This window comes from Callorhinus ursinus, unplaced genomic scaffold, assembly GCF_003265705.2.
Source record: "Callorhinus ursinus isolate GAN/ISIS: 27379988/994484 unplaced genomic scaffold, GSC_fseal_2.0 scaffold2, whole genome shotgun sequence".
NCBI lineage: Eukaryota > Metazoa > Chordata > Mammalia > Carnivora > Otariidae > Callorhinus > Callorhinus ursinus.
In genome coordinates this window covers 13,635,651-13,659,439 of record NW_027397064.1, presented here as the reverse complement: position 1 = coordinate 13,659,439, position 23,789 = coordinate 13,635,651, and the positions used below count along the sequence as shown (strand labels likewise).

The 23,789-nt window shown below is 43.5% G+C and overlaps 1 protein-coding gene across 1 annotated transcript; it reads left to right on the top strand.

Annotated features, from left to right (window-relative positions):
• The first annotated feature begins 12,553 nt into the window (after window positions 1-12,553).
• KCNE4 (potassium voltage-gated channel subfamily E regulatory subunit 4) lies at window positions 12,554-15,850 on the top strand. Its single transcript, XM_025886898.2, has 2 exons — window positions 12,554-12,769; window positions 13,323-15,850. Exon 2 carries the CDS (start codon window positions 13,349-13,351, stop codon window positions 13,859-13,861), a length of 513 nt encoding a protein of 170 aa, XP_025742683.1. The 5' UTR covers window positions 12,554-12,769; window positions 13,323-13,348; the 3' UTR covers window positions 13,862-15,850.
• Window positions 15,851-23,789: the final 7,939 nt, after the last annotated feature.

The following is a 23,789-nucleotide window of genomic DNA, read 5'->3' as shown; positions in this document are numbered from 1 at the left end:
CATGCTGTGGCTCCCACTCTCCCAGCTTGTGCCTGACCATGTCCTGTGTTCTCTGCTTTCATGAGGCAGTTCCAGCCCCCTGGACCAGACTCCTGCTACCCTCCCCCTAACTCCTAGCCATCCATTGAGGCCAAGTCTCCCCGATCCACCCAGGCTAAAGGAACACTTCCTTTAGAAACACCTGGACCCATGGTTTCTATCTCACTGGTGGCCCTTGGGGCTAATGGCTCTCCACTTGACTGAGCTCTTGTCTTATTTTTATACTTGGCTCTTGGCTTCTTGAAGCTGGAGACGGCTTCTTATCTTTGGACTCCCCTCCACTAATGAAGAACCCCCTGCACCCCATGGCATGGTGTCCTTTGCCCAGAGATTTGTATGATATTTGTTTGATAAATGGAACTGCCTAGGGCAGGTGGCAAGAGGGAGCAAGTACAGGGAGTTGGGCTGCAAGGGTTTTGCACCCCCTAGTGGGGTGCTCACTGAGGCAAGAAATTTGGGGTGCCTGGCCATATCTTCAGGATGCCACCAGACCCTAGAAAGCAGCCAATATCAATATAAATTGGAGCTGATGAAGGAATAGCCTTCCTGTCAATGGTAAGTCAGGGTGGAAATCAATGTGGAGAACATGACGTTTTATCTCACTGATTTTTATTCCCAGAGTCCTTTTTCCATTTGCACATTTCCCTCTCTTTGTTCCCCCTAAGTCTTGTTTTGTACCACCTGTGTGCATGGCCTTTCACTCTCCCTTCTCTGCTGGCATACTAAGAAGAAGAGGTGCAGCGGGAGTCTCTGGTCCTCGGGGGATCGGTGTTTGCAGGCATGGAGCTCAGTTTCTGTTATATTTGCCTCCAAGCCCTGACTTCTTTGATGGTGAATCAGTGGCATAAGAAGACATGAACCTGGAGGTCACCTTACATCTTGGTTTGTGGCAACACAGTCAGGACCTCTAACTGTATGACTCCTGGCAATTTCCCTCCCCCCCCCCCTCTCTCCCCTTTCTCCATTTGTCAAACAGATAGAATAATAGCCCTTCCCATAGCAATGCTTAGAGGAATGGCATAATAACAATAACAGCAATAACAGCACCAATATTACCAATGTTTATCAAATTGTTACTATATGCTGGGCACTGTACTAGGCTTTCTTCATGTGTTAATTTTTTTTTAATAAATAGGCTTCATCCCAGCATGGATCCCAGTGCAGGGCTTGAACTCACCACCCTGAGATCAAGACCTCAGCTGAGATCAAGAGTTGGACATTTAACCGACTGAGCCACCCAGTTGCCCTCATGTATTAATTCTAGGTTTTTACTACAATCCGATGCAGTAGATACTATTATTATATCTCTACTTCCTAGAGAAGGAAAATGAGGCATAGAGAATGAGGAACTTGACCAAGGTGACACAGCTAGTAACTGGTAGAGCTGGGATTTGAACCCAGTCTAGCTGCTGGAGCCCAAACTCTGACCACACAATGCTATGATGCATTCAGAATGCTAGGCTCATGTGATGGTGAAAATGGCAGAGTAAAGACCTCTGAAGATCCTCTCTTCGATAAAAGCATCAAGAAAACTGGCAAAAATGCTCAGAATTGACTTTTTCAGAACCCTGAAAATTAACCAAAGGCTCGCCACAATCTAGGGCGTGTTTATTCAGGAAAAATGACGGAATTTCAGTGAGAACAACAAGCTTTATGGTGTTTTAAGTTACCCTGTACCTCTTCTGTCTTTCAGCTCCACAGTAGCCTGAAAAATTAACGGCCTGAAAATGAAATTACACTGAAATCCAGTAGTCTGGCAGCCACCAGAGGGAGCAGAATGGCATGGGAACTCCTTTAAAACCTCATTTTCAGAGTATTGCCATTATTTTACCTTTCTAGTTATTCCCTGGGAGACACTCTTTGCAAAGTTGTCTTTATTTGCTTAACTCAATTTTGTCTATTGAGGAAAACCAGGGCACTTGTTGAAACAGTTAGAGGCAATTGATTAACTTTGTGATTAGCTGAGGTGGTGGATGATGGTTGGGGCCAACAATAAACTTATAAGAAAAACAAAAACGAGCACTTAAAAGAAAAAACTGAAGAATGAGATTCTCACAGAGGTTTTGAAAAGCTCTGACATATTCCTGGGAACCTAGAGAGTGACACACCTGCATGGGGGTGTGCATGCTCAGGAAAGATCTGACTAGACCATAAGCTGTCACCTCTGGCTAAAATGGAAGCCCTGTGTGAGTGGGAAGTGAAGGCTAAGGCAGAGTTATAAACTGCCTGAGTGTTGAAGGTGTGCTCCAACTTGCACACAGAATCCGATGATAAAGACTAGGAAATTTATTGGTTCTAGGAGTTAAGTAAAATGAATCATTGTGTGATCATTAGCTAACCACTAAACAAACCGAGTACAGATTTTGGCCACACATTACAAAGAATACAGATGGTGCAGGATTAGTCCAGAAAAGTAAACAAACAATATTTAGACAAGCAAAGGAAATAAAAGTAACACAGACTGAAATGGAAGAAGTAAAGCTATCTTTACTTGCAGATGACATGATCTTATACATAAAAAATTTTAACGTATTTACTAAAAAAAACCTGTTAGAACTGATAGACAAATTCCGTGTGGTTGCAGAATATACTAATATGTAAAGTCAGCTGTATTTCTATACACTAGCAATGAACGATATGGAAATAAAATGAAAAAAGCAATTCTTTTTACCCTAGCATCAAAAAGAATGAAATACTTAGTAATAAATTTACCAGATGAAGTATAAGCTTTGTACACTGACAACTACAAAACACCGTTGTAAGAAAACAAATATTTCTAAATAAGTACATGGAAAATCATCTGTGTTCATGGATTGGAAGCCTTGACATATGAGGATGGCAATACTCCCCAAACTGATATAATCCCTATCACAATTCCAATTGTCTTTGTTTTTTAGAAATAGAAAGTTGATTCTAAAATTTAATGAAATTACAAAACCCTAGAATAGCCAACAATCTTAAAAAAGAAAAAGAAATTTGGAGGGCTCACACTTTCTGATCTTAAAACTTATGACAAAAACACAGAATTCAAAATAATGTGGTACTGGCATAAGGCTAGACATATAGATCAATGGAATAGAATTGAGAGCTCTCAAATAATGCCAAACATCTACGGTCAACTGATTTTCCAGAAGGTACCAAGCCCATTCAATGGGGAAAAGATATCCACATGCGAAATAATGTATTTGGACCTCTACCTCACATCATATACAAATTAACTCAAAGTGGATCAAGAAACTTTATGTAAAAGCCAAAACTATAAAATTTTGGAAGAAAACATAGGTGTAAATCTTTGTGACCTTGGACTAGGCAACAATTTCTTAGATATAACACCAAAAGCATAAGAAATAATAGAAAAAAGAGATTAGTGGAACTTTATCAAAATTAAAACTGGTGGAACAAAAGGCACTAATAAGAACATGAAAAGGCAATTCAAAGACTAGGAGAAAATGTTTGCAAATCATATATCTGATAAGGGTTTAGTATCTAGAATATATAAAGAATTCTTACAACATAACAATAACAAGACAACCTAATTAAAAAAAAAGGGCAAAAGACTTGAACAACATTTCTCGAATAATATATACAAATGATCATTAAGCACATGAAAAGCTGCTCAACATCTTTAGTCATCAGGGAAATACATATCAAAACCACACCGAGGTACTATTTTACATCCAGTAGGACAGTTATGATCAAATATAGGAAAATAACGAGTGTTGGCAAGGGGACCCTCAAAATTGTTGGCAAGCATCTGGAATCGTGTAAACTCTGTGGAAAACAGTTTGGTGGTTCTTCAAAAAGTTAAACATAGAATTCCTATAGGATCCAGTAACCCTCCTCCTAGATATATACCCAAGAGAATTGAAAACATATATTTGAACAAAATCCTGTACATAAATGTTCACAGCAACATTATTCACAAAGACCATAAAGCAGTAATAACATAAATATCCACCAACTGATGAATGGATAAAAAAATGTGGTGAATCCACACAATGGAATATTATTCAGCCATAAAAAGGAGGGAAGTGCTGACACCTGCTTCAACATGAACGAACCTTGAAGATGTTGTGCTAAGTGAAAGAAGCCAGTCACAAAGGACCACATATTGTGTGATTCCATTTCTTTTCTTTCTTCCTTTTCCTTTCTTTCTTTCTTTCTTTCTTTCTTTCTTTCTTTTTTTCTTTCTTTCTTCTTTCTTTCTTTCTTTTCTTTTCTTTCTTTCTTTCTTTCTTTCTTTCTTTCTTTCTTTCTTTCTTTCGAGAGAGAAGGCAGTGGGGAGGAGCAAAGGGAGAGGGAGAGAGAGAATCCCAAGCAGGCTCCATGCCCAGTGTGGAGCCCCACACGGGGCTCGATCTCACGACCATGGGATCATGAGCCAAAATCAAGAGTCAGATGCTTAACCAACTGAGACACCCAGGCACCCCGTGTGATTTTATTTCTATGAAATGTTGAGAGTGGGCAAATCCATATAGACAGAAGGTCCTTGGTTGGGGGAAATGGGGTGATGGTAATGGGTATGAGGTTTATTTTGGGGGTAATAAAAATGTTCTGGAATTAGATAGTGATGATGGTTGCACAATGTGAATTGTACACTTTAAAATCATGAATTTTGTGGTGTGGCAATTATTATCTGAATTAAAAAAAATGTAAGGAACATTGCCTGGCCATTGTGAGGACTGATCATTGACACCTAAGTTATGCAGTGCTTAGTAGTTGCCAGACAGTATGTGAAGTCTATATACGATCTCATTTAGTCCTTACGATGACCTTAATCAAGGCACAACCAGGTTAAATAAGTAGCCTGGGACCATACAGCTGGTGAGTGGCAGAAACTGGGATTTGAGTGCAGGCACCTGATTCTGGAACCTGTTTTTAATCCCTCTGCTTTTCTACCCACTCCTCACTGCTATGGTGGTTATTATTTTTCTTCTTATGCCTAGGTGGTTTGGATAATTTAACCAACCTTTTTCTAGACTGATGGAAGAGGTAAAATTTGCCTTTCCACTTCTAAATAAAAAATTTTTATTTTTTTATGCTAGAAATAAAAGCAAAGGCAATAGGGTATCTACTGTCAAATGAGGCTCCTATAGGAAAAAAAAAAGAGGTCCTTGCCCAGGAGACTTGCCTTGAGGGCCTGGCTTTCCCTGGGTTGTGCCTGTGTCATAGAGTCATCCCAAGGCTGAGCCTGACTGCTCTCATACTAGGCAATCACCAGAGGCTGGAGTAGCGCCATAGTGATCCAGTACTAGGCGGGGATCACAACGCCATGTCTGAGCTGCCGGGAGGCGTGTGATCCATTGTAGACAAATGTTTGGTCCCCTTCAAAGAGGAAGCTAATATTATTTATGTGGGAAACTAGGATTTGACAGAGTCCCAATGCCAACCCTTGTTGTCCAATGCTAATTTTTGACTTCTTTTCTTTATACTCAATCATTTTTTTCTTGTTGTTTTGATTCTTTAAATTATGAAATATCTGTTTGTCAAATGTCTGCAGGACATATGTATTTATTTGAATAAATGAATCGGTGAATGAATAAATAAAGAGATATAGACCAAATGAATGTATCACTTATTTAGGTTATGCACAGTGGAGCATGGGGCCAGGATTGAGATGGAGTTTGGCTGAAATTTCTGGAAATATTGATCCAAGACACCAAGCTCTGAATCTACCCAACTGAAGGTCAATGACCAAGTTATCGTGTGGCTATCTCACTTCCCAGGACCCCCTCCCCATCACCTCCCCCATCCTGGGGCAGGGCAGGGGTACACTCTCCTTTCCTCGTGCTCCCTGTTTGCTATGAATCAACGTTTCTGACACTCCTTTCATGCTTGTGTGCAGGAGTGAATTATTTCTTGAGCTCAGGAATGCCTGCTCTCTCAGCATGGCCCTGGGTATCAAACTCAGCATCCCCGTGTCCAGGTCTTCATTCCTTGGTCTCTTATGGAAAGCAGAATGCCATTCTTTGCAGTTGCTACCCTGCATGAAGAGCTGGCTTTGGTCTCTTTGGGTTCCAGCTGTGATCCTATAGGCAAACCCTGTCTACAGGATCTCAACAGGTTAGCTATACTTGATGAGCTGCCCATTCTCCATGCCCAGAGGCTCACCTTGACTGCTTGCACAGTTAGGGCTGTGGCAAGATAGATTCTCATGACCTGTTGGCTTTGGGCTGTCCCATGACTTAGACCCCAGCTCTGTCTTTAAGGTTTCTTATTTTAACTTTATTAAAGAATAACGGGCAGATATATTTATTTAAATATATGTTTAAACATATATATTAAATATATATTTAAAGTGTACCACATGATGATTTGATATACATACACATGGTAGAATGATTACCAAGAGCAAGATAATTAACACATCTATCACCTCACATAGTTAACAAGGTTAACTTTTCTTTTTCTGTGGGAAGAATGCTTTGGATCTACTTTCAGCATCTGTCAAGTATATAATACTGTACTATTAACTATAGTCCACCTCTCAGCTTTTATTGGGCCCCGTGTTATAATCTGTTACTTAGAGGGTTTAAGAAAACATTTTAAGGGCTATAAAACTTTTTTTAAAGAGACTGTCAGCTTTGCCTTCCTCAGTTGGACTTGCCGAAGCCCTTCATGAACACCCTTGGTCCATGGTGTTCTGAAGCCAGTCCTGACCCCTTGATTAGCTAGGGCCAGAGGAAGTGACCGACAGCCAAGCAGTGTGCGTCCCAGGGATGGAGTACGTGTCTGGCGTGGTTTCAGTGGGAGGCAGGATGGCCCATTGCAGGTCTGCTATGTCCTGCTGTGGGAGCAGGATGAGTTACTCGCTTTCTCAGACTCCAGTCTCTACATTTATACAGTTCTGCTCGGAACAGCCCACACTGGGCTCTTGTGGAAACTAGATAAGAAAGTCTGTGAAGAGTCCCTGGCACATTCTTGCTATTATTCTGCTCTAGGTGCTCGGAATGAAACAGTGAACAATCACTTCCTGTTCTTCAACTTAAATTTAAGATAGATCCTGCCCTGGAGCTCCCCAAATGTTGTCTTTTTGTGTTTTTCTAACATTGTTTAATATTTGTGATAAGCAGACACTCGCTAGCTGCAGTCACTGGGGCCAGCGTTCTGCACGTGTAATTTCCTGATAAACAGGCAAGGCTTGCAGGGTTTCATCACAAGGCAACCCTTATGATGAGTCCCGTTACTTCTTCAGACTCACTCTCTGGGGCCAGGTCCTCCCCTGCCCCAGGGTGGAAGTCTAGGAGCAGATCCCACGACCTTTCTGGTCCCTCTTAGGTAACAAAAAATCCTCTGGCTCTTCTAGTCTCCCCAAGCAGCCTCAGTTTGGTAATTTAAACGTTCATTCCCACATGATGGTCAGAACCTCTCAAGTTCATTTACAGTTAAAACTTCTTCTGTCATTCCCTCTCCCTGAGTGCTCCCCTCCCCTTGGGCCTTGGGAAGACTTGAAAGCCACTGTTGGGTAGGACCACGGGCTCTGCCCCCATTCCAGGCACTTTCTTTGGATGTGGGGGAACGAATCTCTTCCCTCAGCCCTTGGGCTGCCATCTTGGGCAGGAACTAGCCCGTATCCCAGGTCTGGGTGCTCCCTCCTGTGTGGCCCACCTCTGGCCTATCAGAAACACTCCCAGATCTTTTCTCTTGACAAACTCGGGGAGCATGAGCTTTCCTTACTCAACAGCCTTTTTCCAGAGCCAGAACTGGACACAGTCTCTCAACCTTCAGATTTTTCCAGGTGTGGGTATGACCCCAGATCTCTGTGTCCAACAGGTTGCAGGCTGCAGGAGACATTGAGACTCTCTTTTCTCACCTCGCACAGATCCAGGGCATAGTGCTGTGCCTGGGACACTCAGTAACTAGAACGGGCCATGTGGCGTAGTGGTGAGACTCAAAGACTCTGTGTTCAAAATCTCAGCTCTGGGTTCCAAGGCCAGCTCTGCCATGTACTAGCCATGTGACCTGGGGGCGGCTACTCGGACCACTCCATGCCTCAGTTTCCTTATTCATGTAATAGGGATGATCCTAGAGCCTATCTCACAGGATTTTTAGGAAGATTAAATAAGAAAAAATTTGTAAAGTGTTTATAGCAGTTCCTGAGACATTTCAGGCACTATGCAAGTATTTGCTAATTAAATTCCAGGAGAAAAAGAGTTTGAATGAATAACAAGGGCAAGTTAATGAAAACTTTATCAGGCATTCTCCAATTTTAAGAGTTCTGAGTTCTTGCGTCCTAACTCTTCACAACCCCTGAGACACAGCTGGTGTTCTGGGGAGGTCTGGGGGTCTTGCTGAGCCCCAGCTGATACCCAGTCTTGTTTTACTCCAAGTGCTAGGAATGCTACAAAGTATGTGTCTCTGGAGGGTGACTCAGGGCGTTACAAGGGATGACCACAGAAAGAGTTCCCAGACGCAACTTTTCAGAAAGGGTTTCCGGGAAAAGCAACATCAGGGGTGGACACCGAGAGTTGCCTTTGGCAATATTCTGCCAGTCCTGCAGCCTAGTTATTCCATATCTTGTTCTGTTCTGTTCCTTACTCTGAAGATGGCTATCCTCCTGGATTATGGGACATTTCTGAGTATCTGGAGACAATTAATTATCCTAGGCTTGACATGCCTGAGGGGCCAACACTGAAACACAGAGAAATGATGTAATTTAGCCAGTCACGTAGCACGAGGGAGGCCAAGCGGGGTCAGATCTCTGGACTCCAGGCTTACGTTTAATCTGATGAGATTCACCACCATGCTCTTATCCCAGCACCGACTTTGTTTTGTCACAGAAGCTGCTAACATAATTTCAGAGATGTGTGCCCGGATCATTTGGTGAAAATGACGTTACCAGGAAGTTGAAATACTCAAAGCTTTGGAGAAGGTTGTGTAGGGGGAAAAAAAATCAAAACAAGACCAGAAATCAGCTATAAATATAAACAAAAGGGAAACTGTTTTACTACGGACAATATGGAGAAAGGATAAAAATATGACTATCTCACTGGTAACTTCTAGAACATACTAAGGTTGGTATAGCTTCCAAAGTTTTTGATAGCATGAATTCAGAATAAACAATTTGCAGTTGCACGTTTGCATTTATGCTTGAGTCAATTTGTAAATACACACTTGTATTTATGTCTGGCCACATAGGAATTCACTTTTAATTAATTTATTTTTTTACAAGTTTTTTTTTTTTTTATTTGAGAGAGAGAGAGAGAGAGCAGGAGCGGGGGAGGGGTAGAGGGAGAAGCAAACTCCCCACTGAGCATGGATCCCAGGACCCTGAGATCATGAGCTGAGTTGAAGACAGACGCTTAACTGACTGAGCCACCCAGGCACCCCAGGAATTCACTCTTTAAAAGAAAGTTTTATGAGGTCTCAAAAAAAGTTGGAAAAATACCCATCTTCTATTTTTCCCTACTTTTTCTCAGTCCCTTTTCTGATTCCCATTGAGTGAGGCAAAGGGTAGGAAAAAGAGAATGGGTTCTGAAATTGTATGGACCTAGGTTCAAATCCTGAGCCTACTACTATTGGTCTGGCCTTGGGCAATTTGCTTAGCCTTTCTGAACTTCCGTTTCCTTATCTATGGAATGGTGGTAATTCTTACCTCACAGGATTGAGGTAAGCAAAGCCTTTACCAAATGCCTGATTGACAATAGACGCTCAGCTAAGTATGGGTTGCATACTTATTTAAAATGCCAGTTTAGAATGGATTTATCAAAACAACATGACATTGATGCAAAGATAGACGATCAAAAGAACAGAATAAAGAGCTCAGAAATAGACCTACACATATACAGTTAATTGATTTTTGACCAAGCTTTCAAGACAACTCAATGGGCAAACGACAGTCTTTTCAATACATAATGTTGGAGCGATTGGACAACCATAAGCAACAAAAAAATGAGTCTTGATCCATACCTCGTCTTACATACAAAAATTAACTTGACATGAGTCATAGACCTAAGCGTAAGAGCTAAAGCTGTAAAATTTATAGCAGAAAATTTCTGTGATCTTGGGTTAGACAAAAATTTCTTAAGAAACAAAAAAACACAAACCATAAAAATTTTTGATTAATTGGTCTCCATCAATAAAAAGAAAGTTTTGCTCTTCAAAAGACACTGTTAAGAAAAGAAAATGCAGGCCACAGAGTAGGAGAAAATATCTGGAAAATGGATTTACTTCTTTAACATTGCTCTCTTGAAACTGTGGCTCACAGTAGATATAATTAATAATTCTTGTGTGTCGACGTCCTCTCCCTGATAAAGTGCACTTTGTAGAGGCTCTTCCTTCCTCCCTATTTATGCCATTATTCACTGCCATAATTCTCCTAATACTGTTATGAGTGAGAGCTGGAGAGAAGATTGAGCTATGTGTAATGAGGTTACAAGCCCCACAACTTAAATTGTATTCTTGGTGGGAGAGAAAAGAGCAACAACAAAAAAATCTGGAGTCAGGCACATGCGCATCAAGCAACCTGAAGCTCTTATTAGCAACAAAGCACTCTCAAAGATGACAACAAAAAGCACAGATGGAGCACACACATTCTGGCAGATATGGCGCCAAGTGCTTTGCTTCATTTCACTTAAGCTTAGGAGAAACAGCTACACATAGAGTCAGCATGGAGTCCCAGAAGAAGCAGAGACACCAAGCGGGCATCCAGCAGAGTTTCATCTGGGCTGTTCCCTCCCTTATGCCTGTAAAAAGATTTTGCTCTTCCTAAGTCTCAGAATTGCTTTGTCTTTTGGACTCCATTCTCGCTCTTCATCTGCCTTTTATTGGTTTTATTGTCTTGGGACTGTTGGCTTGATTTGGGGGATTTCTCTTATTTGAAACTTTGGCCTCTGTTTGGCTTCCTGGCATCAGGCTCCATGCTTCCTTGCTCCTTAAGTCTGCTCTCCCTTTTTTCCATCTCCTCTCTGCCTCCTCAAAGTTTCCAGTTTGCTGTGTTTGGCCACTTTTGGGTGATTACTAAACTCATATGTCCCAAAGTACATAATCTATGATATGGGGATTCACAATCAACAGACATGTTTCTCCCGGGTCTCTCTTGTTTTGGTGACCCTGACAAACCACCGTAGGCATAGCCAAAGATGGAAGCTGTCAGGTACTTAAGATAAATACAAGTTGGAAAGGCCAAATCTACCTTGGTCAAGGTAGCTGTGGAACTTTTCAAGCATTGATACAACCGTAAGGGATGTCTTTGTTGGTGTGAGCAGAATCCAGTGTATGGATGATCTTGGTGTTGGAATGGTCAAGGGTTATTCCTTGAAGCCAGTTGTGGACGTACGGGTGAACACAGCCTAAACCATAACACAAGTAGACCAGTGGGGAAAAGAGCATCCTGTGCTCATTAGCCTGCTCTTTCCACAGGTATCCGGACAGACTTAGGGCCAGGCGCTAACCTGGGTGGCTTCGTGTAGCAGCCATGAACATCCCAGTGTGTGGGCTATGTACATTCCAGATGGGGAAGAAGATATTGCCATGCTCTCCCCCAGCTTCAGTTGAACAACAGCAGAACCACGAGAAATGTTTTCTCTAGAGTCGATTCCCCAAGACAGTCTGGCTGCAATTCATAGGCCACCAGACCACTGGGAACAGAGCATCCCTCCCAGTTTACTTTAACTTAGAATAATAGCCTCTCAGAATAAGCATCCCGGGGAGCGGATGCAATGACATCAAAGTCTTCAATTCTTTTTCCAATTTTGATCACAGCGACCATTTTAACACAAGGTTTGCATAGGTTTTAAAAGCTTGAACTGTGCTCAGCAGGTCACCAGAAGAATTTCTGCTCCTCCCCTGACCCACCAGAGACAGCAAAGAGATGTGTGGATGGTCTCTGTGGGACGCTACGGAGGAGTAGCGATGTGCCATTGAACAGGAGCCCAACCTGCCCACAGTGTCTTGCACCATAATCCATTTTCACTTCACACGGGCGACTGAAAAGAATCTGGAAGGTATATTTTAATTATAAAAAATAAATCTATGAGCTTGATGCAAAAGACGGGTAGAACCTCTCCATGTTTTAAAAAGGCTCCCCTGTACCAGGCAGCCTTAAATCTTAGAATGATGAAGCTGACAGGGATTCAAAAGTTCACATGGTTCATCTAATTCTCCATGTCGAAGCTCCCACATCCAGCAATTTTACAGATCAGGCATCTGAGGCGCAGAAAGGTTCAGTAAGGATTTATGACATTTGCATTGTTAGTGGAAGAACTGAAACATAAGCCCGAGTTTCTTGACAGTAAATCCTGCACTTGCTTCCAAATGTCTTTTATCCAGTCGATGGTATTTGACTGTCTCTGAAAACCTGCGGAAGGCATCATGGTTATTCCCCAAGAGGGAGATGAAGCACGAACTCATTTCGAATGAGAGTGGACCTTGGGATAACAGTTCCAACTGGGCACATTCTTTCTCCTCTTTCCACTCATTTTCAGGGCCACCTGGAAACTTTGGCTCGGGGCGGGGGGGGGGGCGGAGGCGAGGAGCAATCCCCGATTCCCAGTCTCTTTCTTTTCACAGCTGCGAAGTTCAGTGAGTTGAACCGCAGTGCTGTTCACTCTGCCACGACCAACCTCTGTTGTAAATCTTCCTCCCAGAACACGTGACGATGCATTTCTTGACTATATATCCCAAGGGCAGAAGCAGAGTTGTCAGAGCGCGGAGCCCCGCAGAGAGGAAGGACGCCCTCAGACTTGGCCATTTAGCAACGCAGGACTTCGGAAGAATTTGCCAGCCGTGGGTAAGTCAGCAATGCAGCTGGGCTTCAGAAACATTTGAGAGAGGGCTGTTTTGTGCAATGAATAGATGAGGTTTTCCTTCCCTTTCTCTGTTCTTAGGAAACTTGGCTTTGAATTAAAAATAAGCTTATGTTTGAGAAGCAACATGTAAGCTTTCTTTTTTTTTCTCTGCTCAGTTAGAAAAAGTCTCCCAGTGACTAAAATGTGATTTATTTTCTCTATGCTCCCTTGTCTTAGACTGATTTTCACCTCTGGCTTTTAAAATGATCAAAGCAACGCTTTTTACGTGCTCACTTTATGAAGTGCAGATACGAGGACACGTATACTCTAGGAAAGGAAAGTCCTTGTCGCATGTCTCCCTCTCCCTCTCTGCCTTCCCTCCATCCACCCCGGCCTCTCATACCTAACCCCTGTTAGCTGTTTTGTGGGCCTTCTTACCAGGATTTCTCCATGCAGTTACCAGCTTTTTTGATGCTGCAATTCCACAAACCTGCTCAGCCTCCTCCCTGCACCGCGGGCCCGTGGGAGAGTTCTAACCTGCAGGTTTCTCCCCAGACCCTGGCTGTGTGCGTGGCGCTTCAATGCTGAAGATGGAGCCTCTGAACAGCACGCACCCCAGCACCGCAGCCCCCAGCAGCCACCTGGTGTCCCACGTGCCCGGCAGTGAGAGCGGCAACGGCAACGAATACTTCTACGTTCTGGTGGTCATGTCCTTCTACGGCATTTTCTTGATCGGAATCATGCTGGGCTATATGAAATCTAAGAGGCGGGAGAAGAAGTCCAGCCTCCTGCTGCTGTACAAAGATGAGGAGAGGCTCTGGGGGGAGGCCATGAAGCCGCTGCCCATGGTGTCGGGCCTGAGGTCGGTGCAGGTGCCCATGATGCTGAACATGCTGCAGGAGAGTGTGGCGCCTGCCCTGTCCTGTACCCTCTGCTCCATGGAAGGAGACAGCGTGAGCTCCGAGTCCTCCTCCCCAGACGTGCACCTCACCATCCAGGAGGAGGGGGCAGATGATGAGCTGGGGGAGACTTCAGAGACGCTCCTCAACGAAAGCAGCGAAGGGTCCTCAGAGAACATCCATCAGAATTCCTAGCACCCCCAGGGCCCCTGGAGGCGGCCCCATCAGCCAGCACCCTTAGAGAGAGGAAGGACACTTCTCGTGTCCGGTTTCACTTTTACAGGGCAGCTGTCACTTTAAAGAGACCGTTGGCGAGCCCCTGCGTGGGGGCGGTGGGGGACAAGACTCCACTGGAGTCAGCAGCCAGGAGTCTACGCCAGGCCTGTGGTGCAGACCTGCCACTGAAAAGCCCCGAAGATGTGCAGTGTGCACCTTGACTTTGGGGCCTGGGGCTTGGGGTTCCAGTTCCGAATTCGGCAGGTTGCTGTGCTTGCTGTTGTTTTCTCGCTGGATGCCCTGGGTAACCCCTGGGGCATCTGCCCACTCCCAGGGCTGCCCAATGCCTAGAACATGCAGAGGGACTGGTTCTGATCTGCTAATCTGCCTAGAGCTTTGCTCTAGATCTGATGGGCTGTAAGTACCCCTACGGTGTTCCCAGCAGGTTACAGAGCTTCCTTTGGAGGTTTTTTTGGGTTAGAGGGGGATGTCTGATGGAGGGTTTTTGATGGCAGAAAGCTGGAGAGTCAAACCTGGTTCTTTTGCATAATATTGTAAAAAAAAAAAAAGCAACTTTGACAACCTGTTAACATTAGCTGGGATTATAAAACAGAATCTGTTATTTTGAGGCTTTGTCTAACCTATGACCCTGGACTCTGACCTCAGACCATCCAGCATCGCATGCTGGCATGACGTTTTCTTGGTTGGAACGGCTTCTCCAGAATCGAACCTGCACTCTGAATAGCTGTGCAGGGGACTCTTCCTGATCTTTCTAGAAGGGGTGATGGTGGGGTTGAACAAGGCCAAGCCATTAGCTCTGCTGCTGCTTTTTTTCCAGCCTAGTTTTCTGAGCTGGGAGCTGACATAAAGTGGGCCTCCACGATATGGCATTTTGTCGCGTAGCCGAGACCTAGAAGGGCATACTCAGGTGGAGTTGTACAAAGCGGGGGTCCAGGTTCTGTTTTCCGATCCCGAGCCCTGACACTGATATGCTGTGTGGTCCCGGGCGTGTCATCAAGAGGCTTACTGCCTTTATGAGACTCCTGAATCTACAACCCCAGGGGGCTGGGAGGATGTCTTTGGATTTTAAGACTCTGTGATAAATCCTGTATGGCCTGGTGTGAGGAAGCTTGGACAAAATATTTCCCACTTGGCCAGTTAGTCTGAGAACAGATCTGCTTATTTAAAGTTGCAGTTGGAGACTCAGAACACATGTAACTGGGAAATTCAGGACGAATCACCACCCCGTTCATGCTGTCATTTTCCCGGCAGTGAACTAGGGAGGCAGGTATCACATTTTACTCTGCAAAGTTCCCTGGGTAGTAGAATGTTAATACTTCAGCCGAGAAACCAGAAATCTAAAAGCAAATGTTCAGGAATGCTTGCTAATATCTCCGTGTATTCCTGCGGTCAGTAGCTTTGTAACAGACCCATTAGGCCCTTAAAGGCAAGCAGGAAGAGAAACACACCAAAAGGTCAAATTTAATTCTAGTAAAAACAAAAAAAAAAAAAAATTTTTTTTTTTTTTTAAACATGCTCTTCCTTGATTGAAGATAGCAGTAACTACTGTTCCCATAAGGGTTAATAGTAGATGAGCTGGTTTATCAGTTTGCCCTCACACAGTGCTAGAGGACATTTATGTTTTGGGGGAAAAGGGCCCTCCGTTCACTTTAAAATTCAGAGTGTGGATTTACTCCAAAGGGGGCTGTTTGAGGTGAAAGAAGCCAAGTTCAGTTTGGCCCCTTGCCTGGAATCACTTGAATTCTGAAGCTTTACTGCGAGGGACATGTGCGTTGTCACATTTTCCATTGCTTAATCCTGAAGTTTGGTGCAAGTCTATCTGCGCCTGTTAAAAAAGTGATGTATATACTTCCTTCTTATTCTATTAAGTTGTATAAAATCGTCTTCTGTATTTAACAGTTTGTAATTTTCACACTATTTTTTAATTTAAATAAACAAACACATTTTCCCGAAGAAATTATGAGCTCTCTCTTGGATTCTTCAATATGATTCCTAGTTTCCAGGACATCCCAGACATTGCCCAAGCCGTCTCTGGATCCGGGTCATCTTTCCGGGTCAGACTCCCAGGAAGGTGCATCTTATTTCTGCCTGAATCATGGAGGGAGCGGGACTGGGCTTTCCCATCCTTTGATATGCTTTGCAATGAATAATAATAATAATAATAATAATAATAATAATAATAAACCCAAGCTGCAGATGGGTCTGACACCCTCCTCTCTTTTACATTTGGGGGCTGTGGAGCCCTTGAATTTGAACATGCAGAGGGACAGGGCAACCTGGTGCAAAGATGTTGCTCCAAATTTGGTCGCAAGGACACATCTGGTTTGCATGTTGTCTAGGCAAACATGACCCACAAGTGGCCACGGCAGCACAGACTAAGGGGCGGGGAGCCGAGCGGTGCACACAGCCGCAAAACTTCTGAACACAGCCGAGCACGCGGGCCTGAGCCGGGGTTGTCGCTCCCGCCCCCTCCCGGTCACCTGACCCGCTCGCTCCTCCCACTTGGTCTTGCTTTCGCTCCGCCCCCCAGGCTGAGGTCCCGCCAGCCTGCTGCGGCCTCTCTTTTACGATTTTATTTACACAGTCGGAAGTGCTGAAGAAAAATGACCGAAACCAGTGACCCATTTTGAGTCAAGGAGATGGTAGAGAGTGACCTTACTTTTATGTTTCTCCGTTTCCTGTGAGTTTAGCTTTTCAATTTCAAGTAAATGTTTCTATTAGGTTCCCAAATAACTGTCTCCCTAAAGTCTTTATCTGGCAAAAATACAGCGGAGCCTGGATTCTTCTCAAAGCACATCCAGGATCCCAATTCACCAGTTGGTATTTTGACAATGTAAGATGAAGACATGATTTTAAAAACAAGAAAGCCTTTCAATTTATCCGGGCTTAATATGTCATTCTTGGGGAGGAAAGAGTTAAAACTTTTTTTTTTTTTAAACCAGGGGCGGAAGAAGAGGGAATTCTAAACTCTAATTGTCCTAAAAATATGCAGAGTACACTATGTCGTTTTAATGGAATATTTGTTTTCTTTAAAAAAAAAAAAAAGAACTTCTAAGCAGAACCTAAGGCCCAAGGGGTTTAGTCTGTGTGGATTTACTCATGCATGTGAAAATCTGAGAAGGAAATTTGGCCCCACGCACCTAGGATATTAGAAACATATTTTAAAGCACTTAAATGTTAGGGATGAGGTAAATGGATCATCCTGCTTGCTCCATGCTGTTCTAATTACACCTTTGTACGTCAGAGTCAGGCAGGGATGCTGCAGAGAAAAAGCTTTCTTTCATGGACAGAACCATGGGATCCAAATTACTGGGAAAGGCTGAAATTGGGCCAGGGAAAGAGTACTCTTGGCTCATGATTCTGGTTGGAAAGTAGACCCCATGGTACATTTGAGAGCTGCAACTGGAGGGGTTTGTGGTCAGGCGCGCACTCCCAGGGCTCAGCTGGAGAAGGGTCATTTATCATCCTGTAAAATGTCACTCCAATCATAGACATTGTGGAACAGACAGAACATTGAGCTTACAATGCAACTGATACTCCAGGTAGAGACAGAGCCTACATTTGCCTTACCCGCAATCTAGGCAGCCAGCTGGAGGAAACTACAGGGAGTCATGGGTTATGGGACAGGAGGTGGAGCCTAGGGCTGGAGGGAGACATGTCAGCTCATTGACCAGGACAGTGGCTCAGGCAGGGGCTGGACCGCAGGAAGACAGGGTGTAGATGGGGCTCAGTAGAGACTCAGCCTTATTTTGTCTGGCTTTCTAGTAGCCTAGAAGAAAACCTCTGTGGCTTTGTTGCTCTGGAGCTGTGCAGAAAGTACCCAGCCTCTCTGACCTGCTGTCTCTCTCTTTCACCATGAGGGAGACATGCTGGCCTTTCTCTTTGGGGGTGGGGGAACTGCTAATGACAAGAATGGTGAAACCACCTGCGAAATACTGAGTGCTGCATGAAATTAAAGGAAAAGCAGCTACAGGCTTCTACTTTTTAAAATGTATCCTGGACAGACATCTGCAAATTAAAGTCACTGAACCTTCTCTTCTGTGCACGGTTTCCTCAGGAGACGGCAACGTTCAGGAAAATGATATGATTTGCCAAAGAAGAAGGTCATAAGAGAGAAAAACCACTGTGCAGTTTTGCCTTTCCCCATTTCTGAAATGTTTCTTCCCACACAGGAAAGAACAGTTTGGGATGTGAGCTGTTACTATGGAGATAACTAGTTGAGGTCACTTGTTTGAAGGAGGAGCCCATGGCCCCATGGCACTGAATCATTAGAGCAACTTTATGAAGTTGGGATTTAGTCCTTGACTCAGGCAATGACAAGCTTTGAGCAATGGCAGCCTCCATTCATGGCATAGAGGAGGGGATGCAAGGAGAGCATTGTCCTTTCATCCTGTACAACTCTGTCTTCCTCCTCTTTGCATCTCTCCTGCCCCATCCAATATAGGGCTGTTTTGTTCTCCCAGCTCTAGGAATTTATTTTTTTACCTTGCATTTTCTTGTTAAGGAACATGATTAAAGAATTCTTCACATCAATGGCCATAGACTTTTCTGTCCTTAATGGTTTTCCATCACTTATTCAAAGATGGTGAGTGGCATGTTCTCTCTGGTCTTCCTCTGTTCCGGCTGCTATCACAAAGTATCATAGACTGGGTGGCTTATAAACAACAGAGATTTATTTCCCATAATTCTGGAGGCTGGTAGTCTGTGATCAGGGTTCCAACATGATCAGGTTCTGGTGAGGACCCTCTCCTGGTGTGTAGGTGGCTGACTTCTTATATTCTCACATGGCAGAAAAGGCAGGAAGCTAGCTCTCTGGCTTCTTCTTATAAGGGCACTAATCTCATTCATGAGGACCCCATCCTCATGACCTAATCATCTCCCAAAGGCCCCACCTCCAAATACCATCACACTGGGGAGCAGATTTCAACGTGTGAATTTGGGGGAAGGCATACAAATATTCTGTCCATAGCATCTCTTTCCCCACCTCCCTCCTTTTCCTCTCTCACTTCCTTCCATTTCACAAAAGGAATGAAAACAACAAAAAACAAAACGGGAATGAAAACAACAAAAAGGAAATAGTAGCCACGATGCATTATACTTATTAAGCACTTACTACATGTCAAGCATATGCGTCACCCAGTTGTTACAAGCCTGTGCTTTGAGTTCCTACTATTTTTTTCTAGGTACTTCTCCAGGTGCTGGGAAAAATGTAATGTCTGCTTGGCCTCCAAAGAGGTCAAAATCTCCCCATAGTTGATTTCCGGTAAAAAAAATAACTCTGGGGGCGCCTGGGTGGCTCAGTTGGTTAAGCGACTGCCTTCGGCTCAGGTCACGATCCTGGAGTTCTGGGATCGAGTCTCGCGTCGGGCTCCCTGCTCAGCGGGGAGTCTGCTTCTCCCTCTGACCCTCTTCCCTCTCGTGCTCTCTGTCTCTCATTCTCTCTCTCGCAAATAAATAAATAAAATCTTTAAAAAAAAAACTCTGTTTCTGATTTATTTATAACATTAAGGCAGGGCTCTCTGGATGTAAGAATACATAGCTTATGTCTGAACAGTTTGAGGATGCTATGGTGTAATTAAATAGACAAAATGTATTGCTTACTTAATATTTGCCTTGATATGTGATAGGTGCTTTCCCTTTGATTATCTTACTTAATCCTTTCAAGCAGACTCTGAGCTAGGTCTCTGATACTGTTAATGTAGGTATGAAAGTTGAAGCTCGGCGATGGTAGTTGCCAACTAATGTAATGAGTGTTTGGGATTCCAATGTAGGCCATTTGATATAAATCTGGTATTCTTTAAATCGCTGGGAAGCAGAGAGCATGAGAGTTGGAATCTGGTCCCTTCCCAGACATTAGGCAGCTCTGTGACATTGCAATGATTGCTCAGCCTTTCTGGGTTTCCTCCTTAGGAAAATGAAGATAGTTATATCTTCTCTCTTGACCTCAAAACACTGTCCGAACCATGTATGAAGCAGCTGGAAAAGTAAAAAGTCTTTGTCCTTGATAAGGGACTGCATGTACACATTACTAGCATGCAGCAATGTCCCAACTCTTCTCCCCTTCTGAGAACATGGAAATTTCTCCCTCTCCTCCCCTAACACTGGGGCAGGGATATGACTCATTCTGGTCAATGTAAACTTAGTGGACAAGATGTATGTCACATATCAGCTCAGTCAGTGATATTTTCAGTCCCCTCCTTACTTACATGTAACTAGTGAGACCACAGGTTCCAGGTGGTACAAATGATAGTTGGAGCCTGAATTGGCCTGGAATGGTACTACACAGGAGGCAATTGCTGTGGAGAGTTGCCTAAACCTGCAGCTGGCTTTGTGTAAGGCAATAATAACATAAGCTCTGGTAAATATTGAGAAGTTGGGGGGTTTTCTCCTGCAGCAGAACCTCACCCTTCAGATTAAGCAGGGCACGGCAATATTAGAGAGACACAGAATGTCGGAAGGTGCCTTGTACACCATCTAACCCAACCCCTCCGTTTAATGATGAGGAAATCAAAGTGCACAGTGGCTGAGTGACTTGTTCAATGTCATAGAGGGAGACAGGAGCAGAGCTGGGATCACAACTCAGATTTCCTGACATTTGGTTCAGGATCCCCGTGGTGGGCATAACCATGGAGTTCTCTGCCAAGGCTTAGTGAAAACAAAGGGCCTAGGGGTCTTCTCACTTTGAGCTTCCCTGAGCAGCTCTGAGTCACTGTTGTGCCTCTATTTGCTGGTCCCATGAACTGTGCCAGGAAGTAGCTTCTCTTTTCCTGGTCAAACCTTGGTACTTACTGCTCCTTGTGGGGGGATGGATTGGGGCTGGCAGAAGTACCACATTCCCCCAAAGTGGTGCAATGCAACATCACTGGAAACTTTAAACTTTAATAAAGGGGAAGAAGCTGTAAATAGGAGGAGGGAAATATTCAAACAGGGTTGAATGTTCTTGTCCTGTATGCAGCTTACTGGCTTTGGCCTTCTGTTTGTTTGTTTGTTTGTTTGGTGGTTGTTTTGCATGTTTTAGCCTAGCTCCACCCCCAGAGTGGGTCACAGGCAGCCCCCTCATTACAGAATGCTCTCAGTACTGATGCTCCTAGGTTCCAGGCAAGGACCTTGCAGGTAAATGCTGGAGGTTCAGTTCTAGTTTGGGATTTCAGATGACGAAGAAACCAACACTGATCATTATTTTTATATTCTGAGCCCTAACATGAAAAGAATACTTTCTTCCTGATCTTGTACTTCCTTTACTTAGAACTTCTGCCCAAGAACTGAACATGGGGCTTGGATAGAGAGATTCTGTTTCTTTTTCGAAGTTTTCTCCTTTTTGTTCTCCCATTACATGGTCTTCATGTCTCAGCTACAGAAGCTATGCCTTTTCCCATAGGATCATAAATCTCGGAGCTGTGTATTATTATTTCCGTAGTTAGTACCTAGTTTGGGCCAGAATCCCTCAGGATACTCTCTTGTCATGTTCTTTTCTTCCTTCCTTTTTTTTTTTACATTTTCTCTTTGGGTCATCTCATTCACCCTCAAATCTTTAATTATTATGTAAAGGACTAAAACACCTATCTAGTCCTCATGATATTTAATATCTCATGACAAATGAAGAAATAGGGGTTTTAAAGCCATTTTATTTATTTATTTTTAAAGATTTTATTTAGTTATTGATAGAGAAAGCACCCATGAGCAGGGTGGGGGAGGGGAGGAGCAGAGGGGGAGGGATAAGCAGACATGAAGCTGAGCGTGGAGTCAGATGCAGAGCTCGATCCCAGACGCTGAGAGCATAATCTGAGCCAAAACCAAGAAATGGATGCTTTAACAGACTGAGCTACCCAGGCACCCCTAAAGCCATTTTAAAAATGAGGGCTAGTGAGGCATGAAGTGAAGAACATTGAGAGATTCTAATAGCTAGGTAGCAAGAGAAATGGGATTCAAATCTGGCAAACTGGCTCCAGAGGTAAAACACCTAACAGCTCAGTGGACTGCCTTTCTATCTCTAAATCCTTCAGCTCTAGCCTAGACTTTTCTCATGAGCCCCAGTGCCTGTGGCTATTTCTACCCAATATCCCATAAGTATTTCAAATTCCTGAGGTCAAAACCCAAACACATTATCTTTTCTCCAAAATCTGTCTCCTTCCATATTTAATAGGTGTCAGAAATGCAGGTAGAACCCAAGCTTCTCTCTCTTACTTTAAGTCACCAGTCACTCTCTGAGGTCTCTTTCCATTAATATGGTCATTATGTATCCAAAAGAGTATTTCAGGAAAACACTGAAGACCAGAGAAAAAGAAAAGATAAATAATCAAGGCTGTGCTTACATAAATTAAAAAAATCATATTTAAGATGGAACCTGCTAGGCACTGACTGTACAATGATAAAAACTCAGCTTTGTCATCATGGTACTTATGATTTTTCCCACTGTAGAAGTTGAATTGAAGAAAACAGAAGAGGGAGGTAAAGAAAACAGGATTCCTGGTGGCAGGAGACAAGTGCCTGGACTGGACCAATGGCAGGTGCAATGGAGACACCGCAGCTAGAAACGCTGAGGAGCTGAAATTGACAAGCTCTCACACTTAGTTAAAGGTTAGCAAATGAAGGAGAGAGTGGGATGGAGAATGACTCTAAGGTTTTGAATCTGCGTAACTGAGAGAGTGGAAGGGCAAATGATAAAATGGGTAGTAAATCCTGGAAATGATTTATTGCATTGTGCATTTGGAGTTGGAGGTGTTGACATGATATCCAGAAAACATTTGGATAAATCAGTATGGGAACTTTTGAGAGAAGTTGGGGCTAGAGAGAGAGACTTGGGAGCCATGCACACAAATACATGGACTTGAAACCTTGAGCATGGCTGAAATAGGCAAGGATGAGTGAAAATAGAGAGGAGGGCAAAGAGAATTTCTTCAGGGACCAGCCACTTCTTGGGGTTGGAGGAGGAGAGGCAGAAAGAACAGGAGCAGTCCAAGAAGTAAAATCAGAATGGCAGAATGCCCAGTAGCCAAGCCAGCAGAGGTTCTCCAGAAAGGGAAGAAGGTCAACCATAGAGAGGTGGAGGGGAAGAAGCTTCCTTTTGACGACACGTAGATGATTAGTATCTATAGTATGCAGAATTTGTACGATGGTGGGATGGGAGATATCACAGGTATAAAAAGCTAATGCATGTTGAGGAATAGGTCACTCTCATTACAAACTAACTCTTTCAGGAAGTTTGGCTGCGAAAAGCAAAGTACAGTGTGGCCAATTCAAGGAGTTGGAACTACTCAGAGCCCTCCTTCTCTTTTACTTGCCATTGATTGCTACTCAGTGTAGGTTGCAAATCTGCTTTCACTCTCTTTAGTAGGATAGGCTGAGTTCCTTTCTAGGTGTGTCTCTGTAGGGGCTGAGGTTTTCCCAGGTTTATAATGAATCTCCATTTTTAAAAAAATTTATAATTTATTTATTTTTAATCAAAGTATAGTTGACATACAATAGTATATTATTTTCAAGTGTATGACATAGTGATTCAATAATTCTATACATTAAACAATAATGAATCTCCTTCCCCATCCAGGGATGGTACTAAGTCAGCCTGAAGAAGTTGCTGGGGGATGTGCTACAGGGCTGATTCAGGGAAGTAGAAGTAACACCACTTTCTTTTTTCCATCACAGACAGCAGAACACAAATATTTTGCTGTCAGATCTCCGCCTTTCCATGATTTTTCTCTTCAGGTTGTATGGAGAAGCACCAAAGATTATAGGATGACCCTTTAACTAGAATTGCCCTGAATTTTGTATTTCTCCAAAGTGATTTTTATTCAAGAACTCAATTTCTCTAGATTCTTGAAAATTGATTGGTTGTGTAACTTATGTATATTGCTTGTGATCAAATTCCCTTTAAAAAATCAGGTTTCTG